General features: G+C 40.1%; 1 protein-coding gene and 1 long non-coding RNA gene across 2 annotated transcripts in view; one reads left to right on the top strand and one right to left on the bottom strand.

Moving 5' to 3' along the window:
• The window catches only part of ADAM12 (ADAM metallopeptidase domain 12), a 183,702-nt gene that overhangs the window by 3,810 nt on the left and 157,269 nt on the right, over positions 1-22,623 (top strand). Inside the window, exon 2 of the mRNA XM_072039907.1 lies at positions 13,132-13,265. Coding sequence (XP_071896008.1) covers positions 13,132-13,265 — 134 coding nt within the window. The remainder of the gene's footprint in view (positions 1-13,131; positions 13,266-22,623) is intronic.
• LOC113843952 (uncharacterized) lies at positions 10,513-13,122 on the bottom strand. The gene is made up of 3 exons (XR_011810177.1): positions 12,789-13,122; positions 12,360-12,677; positions 10,513-12,282 (listed from the first exon to the last, which is right to left on the bottom strand). It is a non-coding gene; the product is annotated as an uncharacterized lncRNA (long non-coding RNA).

Below are 22,623 nucleotides of genomic sequence, written 5' to 3'. Positions count from 1 at the left end.
ACACCAGAGTGAAATGCTTCAAGTGCCCAATGCAACAAGGTTGGGCATCTTTAAATGTCCATTTCAGCCCAAACTGTTCTATGAACTGTATTCAGTCCTTGTCTTTTTGATAAAAGGGTCACACAATACCCAAGGAAAGGTGCTGTTTTCTCCGTAGACTTCAGACTCAAGGGGAGGTCTTTAAAAGACATTTAGATGTTGAACTTAGCGATATGGTTTAGTGGAGGACTTGTTAGCATTAGGTCAGAGGTTGGACTCGATGATCTTGAGGTCTCTTCCAACCTAGACAATTCTGTGATTCTGTGATTCTGTGTTTTGTTTATTACCCGCTGTGATTTGGATGCTCAGCTAGACGGACGGTGCCTATCTGTCTGGTAATGCTATTCATTTTGACCAGTCCTACAATGCATTGTCATTATCTCAAAATAGCACTTTTCTGCCTTTTTTGGGGTATATTTTTTCTCATCTGCATTTTTAAGTTGGTGATTGTCTTTTATAATGAAGTGACTGGTGAACTTACTACTGGGGGATTCGTGTATTACTGAGCCTACTGTTAAAATTATCAAGAAAAATAGTGTCTAAGGTATGATATTAAACTGCAGAGTTACCCTAATGTCTATGAATTCACACTGGGGTGTAGGCAGTGCTACAACACCACTGCAAAAAGAGCTTGAGGTGCATAGAAGGCTTGTGTTAGTGGAAGAGACCAAATGGTATTTGTTGAAATGAATGAATGTTCTCAGCATTAGCTATTTAGTGTCACATAAGAGTTGGAGAATACATTGATACTGAGTGTGGTGTTGTCATCGGTGTTTCAGAAAGTGACTTGATCATCGGCATCATCTAACCAGAAATGTTTGCTCCTCTGTTAAATCACTTCATGTTGTTTAATTAACTTTTTTATACCACATATAAATGGTGTTGCTCTCCTCCATGATTTGCAACTAGGATGAGAGATATTGGGTTGGAGCAGGGGTAGAGGTTGTCCATCCACTAAGTCACAGTGATGAAACCATCGTTTGGATGAACATATCCTTTCTCATCCAAAATATATGAGCTAATAAGGCGAGAAGTGGAATGTTTCATGGCCTGTTATGCATGCTGGATAATACACAGCAAGGCGTAAAAAGCTGGATGCAGAATTTGGCACAAAAGGATCTTTAGCTAGTTTATTCTGAGATATTTGTCAAGACAAACAGTGTCAGTGCTTACAAATCTAGTCTAATGGTATATGTCAGATGCATTAACTGAAAAACATTTTTCTGACAGTGGTGAAAGTTTGCTGTTTTCTTGCTTCTATTTAATGTTTTCTAATTCTGAAAACAGCTGATCAAGCAAGAGAAATAAACTTCATGTGTGACTGCTTACCTTTGAAAGAACATATCAGAATATAAACATCACCAAATCCAAGTGTTTATGGGATTTTGTTTTGATATAGTGATGTAAAAAAAAAAAAAAAATCAAAAAATCTGGACTTTGTCATAATGCTACACTAAATGAGGCGAGCATATGGGCCTGGCCACACGTGGAGCTGGGCATCACCACTGTCCTTACTCAGCAGTGCTGTCTGTATACGTGCTGCAGATCCTCTCTTACTTCCATGATTAGAAGAAGTGAGGAGGAGAGCAATTCTAGACTATTTAATTTGCATTCCTTCTCTGCCACTGAGAGCACTGCTATGACAGCTATAGCTGGGAATGAAATTTGGCCCCTGCAACTTCTCGGGAAGGATATAGCATCTCGTTTGGACTCATGTTCTTTTGTGAACTGGAGGTCATAAAACTGTATTCAGGCTAAAAACTGCTTGTGCCTTTTGACACAGACTTTAAAGCATGAGATAAACATTTCAAGTGAAATTGTATTTATGGGTTCATGTATTGCCTCTTCAGAAAGGAAAATTTATCCCACAGAAGAGATACTTTGGGTAAAGATGTGTGTTTGAGGGGAAATGCAGTGTCATTGCAGAACTCTTTACCCTTTGGAAAGAAGGAGCTTGTCTATTTTGCATTACACAAAATAATAATATATTTAAAGATTGTTTGTGAGTCTGATCTTTAGTTGTGATAATTTGCCTCACCTCCATGGATGTGGCTCCTTTGTACAAATTGGTGTTAACACAGCTTTCAGTGCTATTCATTTGGAATCTGCCTGAAGGGATCCAAAGATGTGTAGGTCTGATGAACGAAGTCCTGTTGGTGACATGGGAAGATATCCTGGATATTCTTCCCTCCCTGAGGAAAGAGTAAGAATAAATGTTCGTTACTCCTGTCACAGAATCACAGAATCATGTAAGTTGGAAGAGACCTCCAAGATCAGCTAGTCCAACCTCTGAGCTAATACTAACAAGTCCTCCACTAAACCATATCGCTAAGCTCTACATCTAAACGTCTTTTGAAGACCTCCAGGGATGGTGACTCCACCACTTCCCTGGGCAGCCCATTCCAATGCCTCACAACCCTCTCAGTAAAGAAGTTCTTCCTAATATCCAGCCTAAACCTCCTCTGGCACAACTTTAGCCCATTCCCCTGACTTTCTGTCTCATCTCATGAAGAACTTGTGAAAGTCGAGAGTTATGGGCCAATGCAGTGCATATGTTCTTGTAAGGTTGCACACATAAACCTGAACAGGTTAGGTGGCTTCAAGAACATCAAGGAACCCTGAGTTTTGATGGCTCTTCCTGTTTTTTGGAAGATGAATGACAAAATTTGGTGGTAACTTATGTCAGCATGGGCACACTTAACTGTTCATTGTCCCCACTGTACAATACAGGTAGCAGGTATTCCCCTCACAAACAAAAACTCATGATGGATATTAACTCCTCAGCTCAGTAACTTGTTTGCTAGGATTGGGAAAGAACCACAAATGGTTTCCCATGAACATTCACCTAAATTAATACTGAAATTTGCTTCAGCTGGGTTTGCTCTGCTTTCAGTGTGATTTCCCAGAGAACATCTGAATGAATGATTTGTGTGCATGTGACGAGGACAATTCAAACTCCCACTCAATAATTTTATTCACTGGTGATTGTATATTGTATACAGGATAGAACGTCCCTCAATACAGTTACACTAAGGATTCCTTGTATTCAGTGAGGGAGGCTATTAAATCATGGGGGGGGGGGAAAAAAGAAAAAAAAAAAAAAGGATTGTCCGGTACCTTTTAAAAGACTGAGAGGAAATTGTATTTTGGGGAGTAAATTTGAACTGAATTCAGTGGAAAGCAGCATTTCTCTGGAGGGGAGCAGCTGGAGAGGAATGCTGGATCTGGGTTTTCTTGTTATTATGTGCACTCATCACTGAAAAGTGAATGCATTCACTTTCTCTGCTTTTTTTTTTCTTTGACATTGGAGCTCTATGCTGTGGTTGTGTCTGTTCTTGTAAAGCACACATTATTATTTCTCCACCCAAATCAGTGTTTTTGTTAGGTGCTGCCCCTCTGAAGGGTGTGAGGCTGAGTTTACAATCTGAATGGGAATCTCTGGGGCTGGGATCCTCCGTTGGGAGGGAGCAGCAGTTTAAGAAGAAGCAGATGCACCCAGTAGCACCTGTGCTGGGCTGATGCTGGGCTGATGCTGAGTTAAGATAGGACATCCTTCATTATGGCATCCTGGAAATACCTGTGTGAAAGGTAGTGTGCAACCCTCGATACTTTTTTACCTCTTCTTTGACTTTTCCTGTTTGTTTTCATGAAACAGAATGGCCAGGACATTTTATATGGTGTGCATCAGGACTTGGAAACAAAGAACGCTTAAGATAAGGTTTCCAGTAAGAGGATAAAAGTTCTCCAAAGCCGTCATGTTTCTTCTTTTTTAAAGCTGCTTTGGGTTTGAATATTGCATTTATAATTTGCCCTCTCTTGTAGAAATCAAGCACTCAGCTCTTCCCCAGGGGAACCTCGGGGTAACCACCCATCACCTGGGGTGCCCTCCAGTTCAGTGCTGCTCTGGTTTTAATTTCCCAAATTTCAAAATGTTCTCTTCTAGAAAAAAAAAAAAAAAAGAAAAAAGAAAAAAAAAAAAAGGCAGCTCTGTCTTTGGACTGGTCCTGAATAGCAATTCCTCAGCCACACACAACAGCATCGCAAATGAGGCTGGGCAGCTGTTTCCTAAATATAGTATACGTCTATATCCTATACCCGGTAATAAAGCTTGGTTTTCACCATCTGAAATGTCCTGCAGCCTCCCTGCCCCCTCCTGCAGTCAGTGGCAAATGTTCTCCCAACTCCACTTGTCACATTTTGTTCTGGAGAACAGGGAGGATATTGAGATATACTGGCTTCTTTCCTTGAGTGCATTTCAATATGTATTTTGTATAATGAGAGCCCAAATCCTTCTCGCATTACTTATGCTTTAATCACACTGTGCTCTCCCAAGATTGCTTTAATCGCATTTGCATCAGCAGGGGTACCTCTGTATGATGAGCAATATTTCATCTGCAAACAGAGGAGAAGCCCAATCCCGGGCGCATGACAGGGAAGGAACTGGCTGTCCTGGCTTTCTTACAGCACAGCTCTCCAGCGGAGAGTGGTGCAGCATCCTAATTTGAGGGGTAGATATTCAAGAATTAGGGAGAACAAAAGCTATTTTTAAGGTTTTCTTGAGGATCTGTCAAGTGTGATAGTTCCCTTTTAATTTTCGAGCAAATGGCTTTTTGACATGTGTTAACTCCAAAGAAGTGCAATGCTGCCGAGTGCAGCAGACATCATTTTGTAGTTTAGCCATGACATTACTGTATATGAGAACTGAAAAGTTATATAGATATTACACCAATATATAAACCATGTGTGTTAGAAAGACAAGTTCAGTTTTGAAATATTTGACTTAGCTATGCTTTTCACTTTCAATCTGTGCCAAACATGTGCTTGAATGACTGATGGAGTCATATGGTTCCCTGAATAAAGCACTTTATTGTGCACAGACTTAGAGCCTTCCAACAGTTGTATTACAGAAGCTTGAAGATTAAGATGATCCAACTGCTTAGGGGGTATGTTTCACAATGAACATTTTCTTTTTCTTTTTTTTTTCTTTTTTTTTTTCTTTTCCCCGTCTCTATTTTTCGCCTTGAAATGTGTCACTGGTTTGTCCAGCTGGCCGCGCAGTGACACTGACCACAGCAGCCCTTGCTGGTGACGAACAGCGAGTTACCTTCAATTTGCAGCTTTCACTCCCGTGTCCACGTTGAAATGCTGCACACGTGATTTCGCCAGAGTTTATGGGATGTCGGGGGGGGGGGAGGGCTGGTTCCTGTTGCAGATTATTTCCTCTGCAGAACTGGATTTAGGAAGGGAATAACTCCTGCAAGAACAAGTGATGACAGGAGACAGTCCTTAGAATTATAAAACTGAAATATTAAAAAGCGTGTTTTTCAGGCTGTTTAGTTAAAGGGAATCAGTGTCTCAAACTCCGATTTCTCATCTGAGCAGTCAGTTCTTGTGAAGCTGCTTAGTGTGAAAGATCAAGTGGACACGCTGCAAAATCACACCCAGATTAGCTTGAAGTTGACAAACGTGTCAAGCTGGAGAGAGGATCCTTTTTCATTAGACACAGGAAGAACAGAAAATTAAACTCAGAAATGCGTGGAGTCATCTTGCTGTTGTCTGTGCTCAGGTTCAGCAAAGACCTGTGCTGACTTTTGATGTTTTAAAAATCTGGTACATGAGAAGTAATTTTGCAATGTGAAGAAAAGGAAAGATTCATGCCCAAGAAGATCCATGGAATGTTTTTTTGAAAGTTACTCGTGCTTAAATGCCTGAGGTCTTGGGTGTAGGAAGGGGGAAGGAGTGAGAGCAGGAAAACATTGTGTACCATTAACTGGCTTTTTTTAAGAATTATTTTTCAAGGCAGGCCATGAAAGAACTGATTTAACTAGATTTTGTGGAGAGAATCAATGTATTGCTCAGATGTGCTAAGGTTAGTTTAAAAGGTAATTTATGGTTCAGAACTAATAAAAACTTTACTGCAAGAGATAAGATTTTTATTTTATGCACAGTCAAACCTTGCTCAGCCTTTTGTGCTCACACACAGACGAGGGCAGGGTCTGGCATACTGTGTACTCTTTTAAAGCCGAGTAAGTGCTGTTAGCAGGTAATGGGAAAAAATCAGGCTGGTGGGGCTGTAAAATTTGAGGACAGACAGTTGGCTTTAAGGCAAGCTACTCCTTATTGTATCCTATGCAAGTTACAGGGTGTGTTGGGTCTGTCTGGGATGGAGTCACCTTTCCCTGCAGCACCCTGCTTTCTTTAAACACTTTGACCACTGTGCACTGGAATTCTTAGATTGTTTTAGTTTGCAGCATTTTAATATTTATTATTACATAGTAATATAATCTGACTTATTGTTACATTCATCAGTGACAATTTATTATTATTCCTATCTCAAAGAGAGTGCCATTCTTGAAGATGGCATCAGCAAAACTTGTGATCTGTGCCTGGCTAATGTATGGCTTGGGTAATGTTTTGCTTTTTCTGGAAGATGTAGTAAAATAGAGAACAGGAAGCACATTCCCCAAAACCAGGATAGATAGTTGAGATTAATTTAATTTAATTTGTTATTTTTTTTGTGTGTGTAATATAGTCTGATTCCTAATACTAATAATTTCCATTAAAGCTTTTTTTTTTTTTTTTTTTTCTTTTCTTTTTTTTTTTTCTCGATTCAGGAGAGCTGAATGTTTATTTGCTCAGAAGCTTTATATTCCAATCTAATTTTATGTATGGCCACTTTATACTCTTGCCATTTATAAATACATCACCACTGGTGATGTAAACACCATGAAGCTAAAGGACAACCATGGGCCCTGTCATCTGTGCTTTTCTAGATTGTGCAATTAATTCTTTTAGTTATCCTTTTGCAATTCAGTCTTTCTACTTCCCTGATTGCCCTGGCAGCCTTTCCAATCTGCCAGTTCCAGGCTGAATTCATCTTTTGTGAACACAGGTGATAAGAAATGCCCACACTATTCCAGATGTGCTTGTACTGGTATATACTGGTCTGATATTCACAGGACACACCTCTTCTGATGCATTGTTCCAGAGCTGTATTTGCTTCATATGATATCAGTGCTGGATGGCTCCTGAATATCATGTACAGGTCCTTCTTGTTTCATTTGTCAACACTTTGCCCCAGCCTTCAAGTTACTGATTCTTTTGTGTTATTCCTGCCCTTTTCTGTGAAGTTGCCATCTCCTAACTTGGAGCATTAGGTGTGAGGAGGATGCTTGTGGACATTGAGTAAAGGTTGCTGATGGAAATACTAAGCCTGATCCTAATGCATCATCTTCATGAACCTGGTAGAAACCTTCCTTTGCTGGGCTGGTTGTCGAGTTGTACTTGGTGGGTAATCCCTACACCTTGTCCAATTTCACTCCCTTCTTAATTTTCCTATGTTAATACTCATTTGGAAGGGCAAATGCTTGGTCCTCTATTCTCAGTGTGTGAGCTTGGTAATTATGGATTAAATAATTGTATTTTGAGTCTGGAGGTGATAACAGGGCTGTCCCAAATAAGACATGCAAGATTGATTGCCAGTGGTTGGGCAGGTGCTGGGGGCAGCCATGGTTCCAGCCCTTCCTCCATAGCCAGAAATGCCCCATCTAAATCATGGGTCCCACTGGCAGCGAGCTAAGCTGAGGAAGATGGAGAAAACGAGGGAAATGGATGAAGAATGCCATTTCTGTCTTCCATGATATTGCCAAAGCCTGTGATACAGAGCAATGCCATTAGTTGCTCTCCGTTTGCTGAAAGATTGCTCAAGTCTATTGCTCTTTTCTATCCTGAGATTATTCCGGTGATTAGCTGCTTTGTTGCAGAGAAAAAGTAGATAGGCTGCAACTTCCAACTCTAAGCCCATTTGTGATATGGAAGGCAACACGAGGATAATTTAATTTAGCTTTTTTATTTTCCTTTATCTTGGCTGGTGGCAGTGCACAGGGGGGCTGCAGTTGGGGCTGCGGCCAGGCATCCTGTGGCACTGGGGAGTGGGTGATGACTGTGATGGGTGCAGGAGCTGTGGGAAGGCAGCACAGAGCCATGGGTTGGCTTTATGGTAAAGCTGTAGGTTAAGAGATGGGTGGTGTGCACCAGCTGCCCCCCATTTGGCTGCTTTTTGCCATGCCATGCCATGCACAGGCAGCGTGAGCAGGGATGCGTGCTCCGGGCAGGCAGCTCTGTCCTTCCCCTCCAAGCCATCTCATCCAGAGCCACTCGGTCTGGGGAGCGCTCGCCTCTTTGTTTATCATAAGGATGAATAAATTGTGCTGCCTGACTAAAAGCGTATTAATTTTAAGTAAATGGGAATCTGAAGTGTGTCTGGGCTTCTTCAGGAGGCAGTGGCTGTTAAACAGAGATGTCACATCACATGCGTGGAGTTTATTTTGCACAGAGCTTGGGGGAACCGAAATACAAAGAGAAAGATGACAACTATTCTTAACTACTTGGCCAACAAGTCCTTGCATGATATTGTGAAACAAAAAAAGTTGTAGAAGTACATTGCAGATGAAAAATGTGTAAGCAACACAAAAGTCACTGACAGATAACATCTACTCGTCTTGCTATTTGTACAAAGTGTCTTTTATATTCCTGAAAAAAAAAAAAAAAAAGAAAAAAAAAAAGAAAAAAAAAGAAAAAAAAAAAAGAAAAAAAAGAATAAAGGGCTCTACACCAGCTTGTGGGCTGCTCGTGGATCAAAAACATTACCTTCAGTGCAGGCTGAAAATAGAAAACAGATAGATCCGACTGTGAAGTTTTCCATGTGAACAAGTGGGAGACGAGCTTGCACCAGGAGGAACCAGGCAGAATTTCACTGAAATGGAAAATGAGTAGGTGAGGAAGAAGGTGCATGTGACACAAAAGATGGGAAGCCTGGGTCCAATAAAAGCCTCTAATAATGCAGATGGTCTGATTTTCTTCCCCTCTCATGACACGTTACTGAAATTTGAATTCTCTGATTTCCCTTATTACACTATTTATATTGCTGCAATACCAAGAGTCCTGGTAGAGAAGAAGCCTCCTTATTAAAGTAATGCAAACAACTCTAATGGCTGCAGTTTCAAAGGAATCTTAATGAAAACGGGTAAAAGAAACAAAGAGTGGCAGAGAGGAAATACCAGCACATCCACATGTAAAGAACTGTGACACTGGGACCTCATGTGAAGTGACCAAGGAGATCGAAACCCTCTTTAGGCATCCCATCCCAACCTCTCCATCCCATCCTCCTTTCCATCCCATCACACTCTTCTCCTGGAAGCTCTCTGGGAGGGCTGCCCTGATACTCTTTAACAGGTGGCCTATAACCAGCAGAGGACTGGAAGTGTTTTGCTCATCCAGGAACTGACGAAGTGTCCCTCTCTGGGACAAATTTGGTGTTTCACACTTGGGCTGAGGCAAGGACCATGTGTGCCAAGGGCATTGCTTCAACTCTTCAAGGCTGCCAGCAGCCATCCCACCTTTCTACCGAATCTGAAGCCCAAACCACAGCTCAGATTTGGGGCTGCTCTGGGACTGCACGCCAGTTTCTCCCATTTTTTTCAAGGCTTCAAATTCAACCTCTATGACTATTTAATTTTTAGCCTGTCTCTATTAAGTCTGTCAGGTTTTGTTTGTTTGTTTGTTTCCTTTTCCTGACTTTGAGTCTTTCTCTACCTAAGTCTCATGACTGTGTCCTATTGTTCTGCTGGTCTGGTGGCCCGTTAGATGCTGTCATCTTTCCCATCTCAGATAGATATGTGGGAGTCATTCATCATCAGCTGTGATCCCCTGTTTTTTTCAAGGCATTCTTTGAAGCTTTGCAATCAGACTTCAGAATCCTACATAAAGGATTTACTTTGTTTTTTATCTTCCTCCTGTTTTTATATTGAAAAACTGATCTAAAGTTTGCCTGTCTGTTATACAGATTGCTCAATTTTGTAATCTTTCCGAAATATGCGTAGCATGTTAATGTAATGACCTTACATTAAAAATGAAAAAAATAAAAAAATCACTATTTCATTTACAAAAGAAACTGTAACTTGTCCTCACACTGAGGACATCTGGGAGTTGAGCAAATGCATAACGTTGGGCATATGCTTAAGGGCTTTCCAGAAGGAGGCCACACCAGTCGGACGCAGTGCATTCTCTGCCTTTGCAGGAAGCTGTGATTTTTATCACACGCAATAATTTAAATAAAAACATTCAGATAAGCAGCAAAATGTTTGGCTGAAGGAAAGCATCTAGACAGAAACTGATCTCATATTTTCTAAAGGCTACAGCTTCAGAAGAGTTTGCGAGCCCTAAAGCTTGTCTGTTCTGCTTCCCCCGAATAAATTATCTTTCCCAATAAAGATATTACTGCTGCCTATAAACCTGTCTTGATGTCTGTCTCCAGACTATCAACACTTCTACACAATATGCATTTTCCAGTGTGCCCATAAATAAGCATGTGTGTAAGATTAAATTTGCTCATTGTAACCTTGCTTCTTTATGCACCACAAGCATCACTTTGTCATGTAAGTGATCCCGAATAATAGAAATAGGAGGGGCAATACTGAGCTGCACTTTGTGTAGATGCGATTCCCTTTTCATGTGATATTTTCATCACAGTGGCACTTTCTGGACCATGCTGTATAAGAAGGGAGTAACGCATCTGTGCACAAGCGCTGGTCTCTCCCTTTTCCTTTTTTCTTTTGTTTTGGGCAATGTAGGGATATTAACGCTTTGCAGAATTAAGAGGAAAGGCAACTTGCACATAGAGGAGTACAAGAAAGACTTTGATGCCTCCTGGTATCTGGCTGCATCTCCACTGTAAGGCTGTGGAAGTGATGCAGACAGCGTGTCTGTGGGAGGAGAAGTATGCTCAGAGGGGTTCTTAATACTTAGACTGCACTGAGCTTTCAGAGTGCAAATCCTGTAAAATAATACAAGGACCTGAGTCATTCAATTCATATAGCTGAGACTGCTCTAGTGAGCCAAGAAGAGGAAAAGAAATCAGGGACAGAGCCAAACTTTTCTCATTTCTCTGCGATATGCTTCATAAATTTCTCTTCTGTGAGGGGAGCTTCGTGTCTCATCATCAGAATAAAGAGCAGTGAGGTTTCGTGCAGTCTCAATAGTTATTAATTAAACCCTCCAGGGCAGGTGAGGAGGTATCCCATACCACTACACAGGGGTGAGCCCAGTTGTCTGCAGGGTTTGGAGCATCACTTCCCAGTTCTGGCACTACATCCTCCTAGACCCCTGTCACCTGGGCTTTGCTGAGAGCAGGGTGAGAACCCTTTATTTGCAGGAAGACCCATATTGCAAGCAGCTTTCCTCTCCCCAATATACTTGATCTTTTAATCTTAGCCTTCTGCTGGTGTTTTAGGGAAAGTATATTTTTAAAAGCATGCTTGAAAATACAGGAATCATTTTTAGAGCACCTGTGAAGGCTCAGCTCTTATCTTCATGGGGTCTGAGTGCTCCAGAGGGCTCAGCATGTTGGTTGGTGTGGCAAACCCCGCCAGCATTTTGACTTTCCCATGGCTCCTGGAAACCATCCATATTTTCTCTTCTAGATTCATCCTCAATACCATTTCCAGGTCTTGTACTAGAGTTTTTGGTTTTGTTTTGTTTGTTTGTTGGCTGGTTGGTTGTTTTTTAGGACTCTGCTCTGAGAGGCACAATACCATTAGTCTGTTTAGTGAGAGGAGAAATGGTTGATAAATGTTGCATGCAAATAGCTTTTTGACGTTGTAGCATGAATCGAAGTAATTTGACTGTGTGGGAGTAGAGCATTATTTCAGTGAGAGGTTATATTCTCTTCCAGACTTTTTTCTTTTTTTCCAATATGAGTGTGCTTCCTTGATGTTATTGGATTCTCGATATTTCATGACCTCCTGGCATGTCCATACAGAAATGCTGAGGCCACTAAGATAAGTAAAATTCAGTCTTTTGTTGTACTCAGTTCAGACTTGTTCAAATGGAGTGCAACCACATATTTCCATGTTTAGCAGAGTTAAGATGGTGTGTTAAAAAGTGTTTAATACCTAGGATTAAGTCTGGTAAATCTATCATGTACAATAAGCTTGGAGCTTTCAGGAACCTGAAGCAGGGTTGTTATATCTGTGCTGTGGCTCAGACTCACAAAACGTGTGGACCCACTGCAGAAATGGGAAGGACATAAGGGTTAGTCTGGGATCATTATTGGTTCTTCAGAGCACACATTATGCAATGACAGGGTTCATTCATCCTAGGGGAATTAGGTCTCCAGTTGCACCCCATGGACACTGCCCTCCTTTCCGACATCGCTGCTTTGGATTGGAGCCAGTGTGCCTGAACCTGGGAAGAGAGATGGGGAGAAGAGCCCCAGGAGAAGGGATTGAGGGAGTGGAATGAATAATGAATGAATTTCTTACCTTAATTACTGGAAAATAGACCTGATAAAGTCTTATCTCATTTAAATCCCTGCAGCTTGCTCACTCTTAATGATGACACTGAAATGACAACCACATAACACATTCCCCCTTGTTGTCATCTTCAATGAAAATAAATAAATAAATAAATCATTGATGTCATTATTAATATAACACTTCAAATGGCTGGTGCCAATACCTGTCCACATTTTTGACTCAAATATTGAGACCCAACTCCTGGTCATTGCATCCTGGTATCTCTGCTCCTCACCTTGTCCTGTGTTTGTGCGGTGCTGAGCACCGTAGTTTCAGAATGGGACTCTTAACAATAAAAAAATAACTTAATAAAAAGAGGTGAGAGTAATATATGAAAATGCCTGCATGAATAATAGCAACTTTTGCATATCTCAAGGTATATAGAACAAGAATTACCTATATAGTTTTAAAACTGATTTTCAGATGCTGCATGAAATTGCTTGCTGTTCCCTCATCAGCTGCTCACTGTCTCTTCTGTGTGGTATTTGAGTTGCTGATATAGAAATGCAACCTCTGATCAAAATGGAAACAACCAACACACACCCCTTCCTGAACCCCAGATCTCTTACAAAGTTGTGTAGGTTTGGGCAATGGTTGTGTGAGCCCACAATGTTTTAACGTCTAATGCTTCTTCCGAATTATTTCCTTTTAAAGTATGCTGCCAGGTCCCTTAAATGACAAGCTTCGCATTGTCAGATGCTGCTCCCTACTAACCACAAAGTGCTTCCCCCTGTTCCAGGTGAGAACGTGGAAAGCAAATTGGAGTCCTCAAAACAGCTGACGCCAAAGGACCCACCAAAAGATTATGAGATAACATCTCCCGTCCTTTTGAATGGAGAAAAGTGGAGACCAGCAAACAACATTTATTCAGAGGTTAGTCTTTGTTTTGCCTGTTATTTTATTCTGAGGTGTATTCTGAGCTTTGGGGGAAATTAATGTGCTTAATTCATCATAGCTATTACAAGCATATTTTTTATATTTTACTAGAGGATCTGCACTCAACAATTTTTACTTTCCTAACTTAACAAAATGAAGGAGATCTTTGAAATTAATATTTTGTTGTTGTTGTTTGTTTTTATACTGTAAAATTGCATTCTTATTTCAGATTGCAGAAATGGAAGGAAAATCATATTTTTAATGAATTTAACATACATTGCTTGAGATTGTATAATACAACAACAAAGTAGCCACCAAAATGAGGGAGAATAATCTACCACTGGTTTTGACTGAACAGAGATGGTGTCCCCATCTTGACAGACCCTGATAAGCTTTCCTCCTTCTTTTCCTCAGCCATTGGCTGGTGATATGGGTGGCTGTTTTTAGGAGAAAAGGCCTGCTTTCTGTCTCCAGAGCCTCCTCTTCAAGTTTGGAAGACAAGTTGTCATTGCTTTTATTATCACCGAGGATGTCATGGGAATCCCTTACCCAACATTTCCAAACCAGCTTTTTAGACCCACTGTTGTTCTGGCTTCTTTTATATATATATTTTCTAGTAAGTGTGAGGAGAGAAAAGTTAAATTTTCAAGCAGTCAAAATGCTAACTAAAAAAAAAAAAGACACCATCATAGAAACCATGAAAACAGCCTGAAGAGCCCATTAGAAAAAACTTTCTTTATAGCATCAGGAAAATGTTTCATAGAGAAATCCTCTTGGCTACTGCCACTGTCTGAAGGACACAGCTTTGAGTTGTGAGGCTGACAGACAGAAGTAGGTGTGAAAAGACATTTCAGACAATGGGTCTGACTTTCAAAAACTGTTTTCTGGGTGAAAATTTTGCTTCCTTATTCTTTTTCACCCTTCTAAATGGGAGAGAAAGGCCAGTCCCTGGTTTGAATATCTGCAGTGATGAAAGGGATATCATTGTGGATATATAATAGCTTATCTTAGAGAGATAACACAGATGGCTTGGTCCTACATGTATGTGCAACTCTATTTTTAGATCATTTAATTAGAAACAGGCATTTTCCTTACAAAGTTCGTCTAGCTACTCGCTGTAGCTTTCTGAAAGACTTACAACAGAGTATCTTTATGTGAGTAATGATAATATGATTTATATCATTAATTTGTTTCCCAGAATTGCTTTGAGTTTAAGATGAACATTAGAAAAGATTTGTGGTTTGGTAGAAAGATCCACGTGCTGTATCAGCACTTTTTTTTTCTTTGAATACTTCTTTTCCATGGAAACTGTTATAAATTAAATGCATAGAAGTGCAGATCAGGCTGTGGGAAGAACAACAGCATTAAACTGGTAGAGAAGAGTAATGAATAGCTTGTCACATAAATATTGATCAAAAGCATAAAAGCTAAATACTGTTGAATTCAATGGTTAAGTAGGACCTATTGTTCTTCAGCTCATTTCAAAGTGTTCCCCTATTTTATTTTAATTTTAATGCAGTAAAAATAAAAAGTACAAAGTACTTGTAACCAGGGGAATGGTATTGCAATAGAATATATGGTAAAATAAATAATGTAGTGGTTATAAAAATGCCAAAGTATTAAAGTTATTTGTGTATAGATAATTGCCTCGCAATGAAAGCCCTATTCTCCAATCCTCTGGTCGTAAATACTCTTGCTTAACAATTAGAAACCATGTTAGTCATTTAGTGTAGCATACACTTTCTTTGTGATCTTAAGGATAAAAACATCCTTTTATTTACATCAGGAGTCACTGCAATATCTGTTGGGATATCTCATTCACAGTGCGTCATGAATTGTTATTAAGCTAATGACTTTCTTCTTGAGGGCCTTCTATGCAGTACACTGTGCAGAACAGAAGCAAAAAAAAAACATGTTTCTGCTGACACTAGTCCCGCTGACTAGTCACACAAACACAGTCTTGTTCACTAGCAAGATTAAAATGTAGTTTATTAAAGGAAAAGGGGGGAAAAAGTTACTTATCTGTAACCTAGTTTTATTTTAATACACTTAGTATATACTTTTTCAAGGACATCTAATCATACATAATGATATAGGTACTATCTAAACATGATGGTTAAAATTAATGGCAGGAAAAATCCAATTTTAAAATCAGACATGTAATCAAATTATATTTAAAGAATTTGGGTTTTCCCAAGTATAAATGCAGTGCTTTGTTTCAAGAGAGAACCTATCATTTGTTGGGCAGACTGCTTTTTTTTCTTTTTTCTTTTTGTTCCCCTCAGCCCTCTCAAACTGTAATTACAAGAAGCCAAGATCAGGATTTTAGTGTGGTAGTATTAGTTCAGAAGTGCTATCTTTTTCTTTCCAGTTTGGAAAGGAGTGTATGTTCATGCAAACACTTCATATAGCGATGTGCATTTAAAAAAATATGTGTAATTAATAGAATGTACTAGGGAAATACATACAGGTTTTTCCAACTGTACTACTCTGTTCATGTAGTTGATGGTTGCTAACTCTTCTGGCATCCTTTGATGATGTCAGAAAATTTAGATAATTTTCAGTTGGACTATTCGAATGGTGCTCAGTGACATTCTTTTGTTAACTAGATATAATGTTCTGTTGCTAATTCTGAACACGCTGCTAAAATTAGTGGCTACTATTTGGAGTATCCAGTTGTTGCTAGTCAGGACTACTGATGAGTAACTATTTGTGGGTGTGTGACTGCACAATCAGGACCCTGAAGTGTTGTGCAAGGTCGCTGTGTGCTTTCAAACAATAGCTGTCCATATTCTATGCAGATGTGATTTCCGTCTTCTCTGAAACTTTGTGTGCAATATAAAAGGTGTTGATAGATCATTATACTAAATGCCTAGTTCCAGTTCACTTCCCATTTCTCTCTTTCATCTGTTCATAGTTCTGTGTTTACTGTCATCTCTTTTCACAGTGCTTGGTCTAAACCCAAAAGGGTTGGGTTCTGGTTTTCTTATTTATTTCTAAGGTTTGAACAATTTCTTTTTCAATTTTATATTATTTGAATGCAGAAAAAAAAAAGAAAGAAAGAAAGAAAAAACTATTTTCCCCACTTGTTCCAGACTGAACATTTTTCTTCAAACTTGGCTCAAGACTTAAAAATCAAGCCAAGTTTGATGAGAGTTGGGTAAGTGATGTTTTAGTACACAGAACACTTTAGGGAAGATTTTTAGAGGACCATCTGTTTGGCTTCAGCTTTTATCCTCACACCCTGTTAGGGACACACACTGGTTAATGTGTGCCAGATCCCACTATCACAGGAGTTGTAGGTCAGGTAATAGTGCTCGCCTTAGACCAGAGCTTGAAGCACGTTCCTTCTCTTTGAGACACAAGAGCTAGGTGGGAAGTATTTTACATGGGCATTAAGGGCTTTTTGGTTTCACTTCTACACTTAAAAGGTTATAACTGTGGGAAGTGGTGTCTGCCCAGTATCTGAGACCTTCCAGGGCAGATGTGAAATCGTTGTAATGCTGAGAGGCATCCCAGGGTGGCATTGCCTGGAGCTGATATTTGTTCTCCTGGAGCAACATCTTGTTGTGGAACTTGGCACTCTCTCCTCTAACCAGGGCTCCATCCAGATCTTAAAATGCATGAAGTTTCTGGGAAATTGAAGGCATTTTGTGCCTTCAATGAAACAATTTCATGAAACAATTGATTATACAGGTAAATGTAGAGTCTTGAGGTCATACTAAATTAGCACAGATCTTTTCTCCTCAGTTTGGTGTCATCTGTCACTCAAGTGTAGTTTTTTTCTCTGGTGGTGGCCATGCAGCATCAGTAATATCATTGCTGGCACCTGCAAGGACTGAAATATGATCACAATGTTGATTCTTGCAGGATTTAGTCCTCTGAAGTTTCCAAAAGCTTACAAGCAAGTTAGGTGCAACTCTCCTTACTGGATGATGCTTTGCATCTTTCAGTGCTTATGCACATACTTCTGTAATTCTTTGTGTCTCTCTGAGTGCAATATTAGACTGCTCCATACACACATGTATGCTCCAATCAGGCTATGATTACAATTCAGAAAGATCACTTTGAACGCAGATGAAGCTGGGCAGGTATTGAAGGACCCATAGCCATGCAGCATGCAGCTGAGTGTGGTTTCTGAAAAGCCCCGTATGAAGCTAGAGAGCCCTGAAATCCTTTAGGTTGCTTTGAGTTTGCAATTTGTCAGTCCAGGTTGCTTTCAAATAGTGCAGAGAAATAGTTTTTTTAGTATTAAATTTGGTCACATATTGGGGACAATGAGCACATTTTAGTCTGCAACTTCTTAAAAATAATTAGCAACGAGACACTATATGCACATGATGTACCTGTCAATGGATTAGACTCCTAATCTGCTTGTATCATAGTGAGTCTCACCTGTCTCTTTTTTTTAAAGTACTATCACTGATCTCAATTAACAAAGGGTATATTGGAAAAGCAACTTCTCCCCAAGCTTGCAGTCAGACCTCTTATTGGGCAGTGGCTTCCCACACACCAGCACCTTCTGGTCTGTTGCTACTGGGGTCAGAGACAAGCAAGAGAAGAAGATGCCAGTGATGGGCAAAGGATGGGGAGAGCTGCCGAGGGTTTCCTGTTGAAGAACAGCTGTGTTCAACACTCACAACTTTTAAATCCAAATATATCAGAAATTCATTTTACCTTGGGGAGAAAGGGGAGGGAAAAATGGGTTCAGGGAAGGCTAAAACTGCTTCGCCAAGCCAGAGATTTCAAGGCCAGATTCTGAGCTAGTGTGACTCAGTTTTCTTCCTTTGGCTGGGCTGCTTTAAATCAGGTTTGTGGATTGAAACCTTAAAGCGTTTTCAAAAATGGAGATAAGGAAGATGAAAAGACAGAAAATTCCTTTTCTTGTAGTAACATTATATTCTTTCTTGGTGTTATGTTACACTTTGAATCTAAACTCTAGCAATGAAATTCAAAGCTAAAGATGAAGGCCATCTATAAATATATACTTAGACCATAATTCTTCTAGTTTTTAACTGTACGGTTGTCACAGCCCAAAAGATTCTGCATGTAAAGTGGCAGAATATTACCATTTCTTACTGCTTAGTATGCATTGCATCCCATTGAGCTCGCAGAGAAGCGGCTTTTCTGCCTGCCTCATTCGTGAAGCATCGTGTTACGGATTGTGTTCATAAACAAACATCAGAAGTTTGATCATCGATATGTCATTTTGGATGCTGATTACTTGAATCTTGATGTGAAATTCTTTGCTGTCTGTAAAAGCATCATCTCCTTGGACAGTTGTTAGCTATCTTTATGATTCTCTGGGTTTATCGGATGTATCAGAGGTTACACTGATTCTTTTCACTTTTTTTTTTTTTTTCCATGACTTCCCTATAAGGTTCTAATCCAACACCTGCTGAACAAAGGTTTTACCACCAATGAAACAAAAAAGTTATTGGAAGGAACAAGAAGAAACTTTAAATGTGTTAAAAATTCACAGCAATAATTCTGGAGATTTGAAAATTTATCAGAATCTGCGAAACAGCAATGATCCTGTTTGATCCCATCCTTTGCTCTTCCCTCACTGCATTTCTCTTGCAAACTAGCAGAGCAGGCACAGTCTGCCATCATCCAGTCCATCATCTTGAGTTATGTGCGCACTCTCCCTCCAGTGCTCTTATGAAGTTTCTGGTGCACCCAGTGGAAAGATCCCAGTTTAACAGGATCTCCAAGCTGGTTGACATTTCCCCTCTTTTCTGCACCTCGCCATCTTCTTGCGTGACTCCAACTCAGGGTTTGATGCAAGGAGTACAGCTGAGAGGCCCTCTATGTCAGATCATTAATTTAGTGCACAGCCTTTTCAAGAGCAAACCCATTCAAGTTTATTTCATAACTGGCATAGCCTTCGTGCAAGTGATAATTGTTTATATTCCCTCCAACAGAGCCTCCTGCTGTTCTTTTTCATTTGAAATAATTACCAAAGTTTAGACTTCCAGACAATTGTATTAAGGGGAATCATACAGCGCTGCTTAAACAAGTCTTTGAAGGCTGAGAGGACAGCTTTCATAGCTCTTTTACATAGTTGTTTTACATATCTTAAGAGAGAGAGGCATAAACAGAATTTATAGTCCACTCCATATTTTTATGACTCATGAGTATCAAATATAAGAGGCAGAGCTGTGCATGCTGCTATGGCTGTGTCATCAGCTGGGAATGCAGCTTGGCACAGACAGCCTCAGTGGTGTGAGAAACTGCACTAAACCTTGATAAAGTTCTCTGGGAGATCTGCTTATTGAGCCTTTAATTAGTAACCTGTTAGTCATTAATTTAATAGCCCGGTAAACAATCTGTTATTTCTTTTGCTTGTTATTATACCTAGAGCCCTGCCTTGTAGGGCCACTGTGAGAACTAATTAATTAGAAAAATATATGCTCTATTATTTAATAACAGTTCTGCACTTGTTTAATTCAGGAATAGCGTGATTTTTATTTATTTATTTATTGTGGAAGCTACTGGGAAGGAAATGCCCAGGTCCTCCCAACCCTGAAGCTGCTTTCACAGCGCAGCCACAGGAAAGCCAGCCTGAGATGGGGTCAAAAAGTTGTTCAGTGGCTCTTCTGCCACACATGTCTGGTGTGGGGTGCATGGGGAAAAGGGGCTGTGTCACCTCCTCTGTTCTCACTGAATTTCTACAGCTGTGCTAGTAGGACTGGACCGCTTTACTGGGTGAGAAAAAGCAGCTTCAAGCCGTCCCCACCACCTTGTCTCATGCAAGAAAGGGTCTTCACAAAAGCAAACATCTTCTTCTCAGTCAGTGCCTCACCTATGTTCAACCAGTTGATTAATCTTATCATTTCTTTTAGGAAATTAATACAAAACAAAATGCTGGGAGGTGCACCCTGGTTCTAGGTACTTGCTGGATCCTACACAGCAGCTACAGGGTTGATGAATTCCTGGAGCTGGGACCACCAATAAAAAGTTTGTGTTGGTGATTGAGTAGGGGAAATTCTTTTCTCTGTCTGCACTGAATCAGTGCCCTGGTTTCAACGAGATACACTAGTGTTCATTTCCTGCCTGAAACACTTGGGCATACTGGGAAGTGTTAAGCAATTGGGATTCATCCCAGAAAATGGTCCATTTCATTTTTAGCTTAAGTGATACAGTGTGTTAAGTTTGTAAAGTTCTGTGGGATAGTTCAAGCACAATATAAATAGCAGATAGTATTGAGAGAGATTGCTGCTTCAATAAAGAGAAAACCTAGAGCTTTATATAAACCTTCCGCCAGCTTCCCCCACACATACCCCAGCCCCCTTAGCATTTTGGAGCCCTCAGTAGGGTGAATTTCCCTTTCATGAGGTTGTATCACGCTGAGCTGTCGGGAGGAATTTTGTCATACTTGGCCAGTGAAGATCGCCAGTGATATAATAGTCTTGGGCAAGCTCTGTCTCCCCGTACCACCCGGGCTCCCTCTGCCAGCAATTGTATACGATGGGGCTCTGCAGAAGTGCTTTGCTGTGCTCACTGACTTTGACCCACCAGCTATGAGGTAGTGTCTCAGATCTGGGCTTGAGGAATCTGCTCATATGTTCCTCTGTAAGGTGATGGGGCTGAAGTGATGTTCTTAAATGTGAGTTTTCAGCCTCTTATTTAAAAAAAAAAAAAAAAAGGCAACAACAGACAGATCACACATTCACTAAGAAAACAGAAAAACAATTTTGATCTTAATGATCCAGTTAATGATAGTAGCCCTTTAAAGTGGTATTGAAATCGAAAATAAAGTTCTTGCAATTATGCGGCATTATACCGATTTTGTAAAGTGCTTGTACTGAGGCATTTTCATATTGAATTAATTTAGCTTATACTTGGCTATTTCACATCTCTTGCAACAGATCTTCTGAACGTAAGGTATGAATTTCAGTGTTGGATTAAAATAATGCTTTACTTTCCAGCCCTGAACATGTGATCATTCTTTTACAGGAAAAAGGAGAATCTCCCTTGTTCTTAATTCTTATTGAGATTGCCTTGGGTCAAGCTGAAAACAGTGTAGTCCCTACAGCAGGCTCTCTCCTGCCATACATCCTCCTGATAAGAGTCCTTTTCATGATAGCAGCAGGACTAGGGACATTTCCAAGGACTAAAAGCCTCTGAGCAGGGGATGACCATGACCAAGAGCCATTGACATATTCTGTGATGAAGACCCTAATCTCAGGAAGCAATAGTAAATTAAATTGTACTCAGTGTATGCATATTTTAGGGATGAAGGGGTAAATTTAGCTGGTAGATCTACCGAGTCCCATTATCCCATTAACCCTGATGGTTTTGTTGTTGAATTATAATTCTATTTGAATGTAATTAAATTGAACCCCAGATGATCTACCTCTTATATAAGGATATTTCTCGTTCCTCAGAGTTCTAACAGAAACTCATAGTGATACTATGCTGTTTAAAACTTGATAAGAAAAATAGAATTGATAATAAGCCTTTTTAAAATGCAAAAGTAATATCTTGACAATAAAAAGGATTTCAAAGTGTTGCTATTTTTCTACAAATAAAATGACTGCTAAAAAACCCGCCAATTATTTTTGAAAAGCTCATATAGATGAGGTAAAAATAATCCATATCCCTTAGATATGGTAGCAGAAATTTTGCATTCAATTCCTGTCTTGAGGAAATTGTGTGTCCCTTTTGTGCAATTTTTTTCCTCAAGGACACAGTTTTCAAGTATTATTGAGCTTTCGAAGCTTAATTTAACAAAGTGATTGCAATTTACGGCATTGTAGACACAGTGGAGTGATGAAGCTTAATGAGATAGGAGACAAAATGCTTTTGGTGATAGTTGTGTAATGCATTTCCATGTGTATGATGCATGTGCAGTGCTGCCAGAGTCTGCAGGCGTTTTACTGCAGGCATTGAACTCATCTGTATCCTGCAAGGATGTGCTTGTGTTATTTCTGGTCAGCGTAATGCAAAGTCTGCTAGTGATACTGGTTGCAATGGAGTGTGTTTTCCCACACCAATACAGCATCTAGATATTTATGGTCACTTAAATGGGGGCGTTGAGTCTGCAGAGAGGTCTCGTTGCCGCTCGTTGTCCATGGCGAACCAAAATACATCAAGCTCCATTTAAATCTGCAGCTCTGCCTTTGAGATTGCCCTTTCATCCTCTGCCCCAAATCCCAGGATGCTTATTTGTTGTTTCCTCTGAAGTTTGAATCATGCTCAGGAAATGAAGTGCTCGTAGGTCCTACCCTCATTCCTTTGCCCTTACTGTGTCTTCTGCCTTAGGATCAGCTTTATTTTCCTTCTTCTGAATGAACTTGTTCCCTCTTCTCTTTGGCCATCTCCCTCCACCAGGAGCTGCTGGGTGGTTCCT

Source organism: Anas platyrhynchos, chromosome 6, assembly GCF_047663525.1.
Source record: "Anas platyrhynchos isolate ZD024472 breed Pekin duck chromosome 6, IASCAAS_PekinDuck_T2T, whole genome shotgun sequence".
Lineage (NCBI taxonomy): Eukaryota > Metazoa > Chordata > Aves > Anseriformes > Anatidae > Anas > Anas platyrhynchos.
The sequence above is the reverse complement of the archived record's forward strand: the minus strand, read 5'-3'. Positions and strand labels throughout refer to the sequence as shown.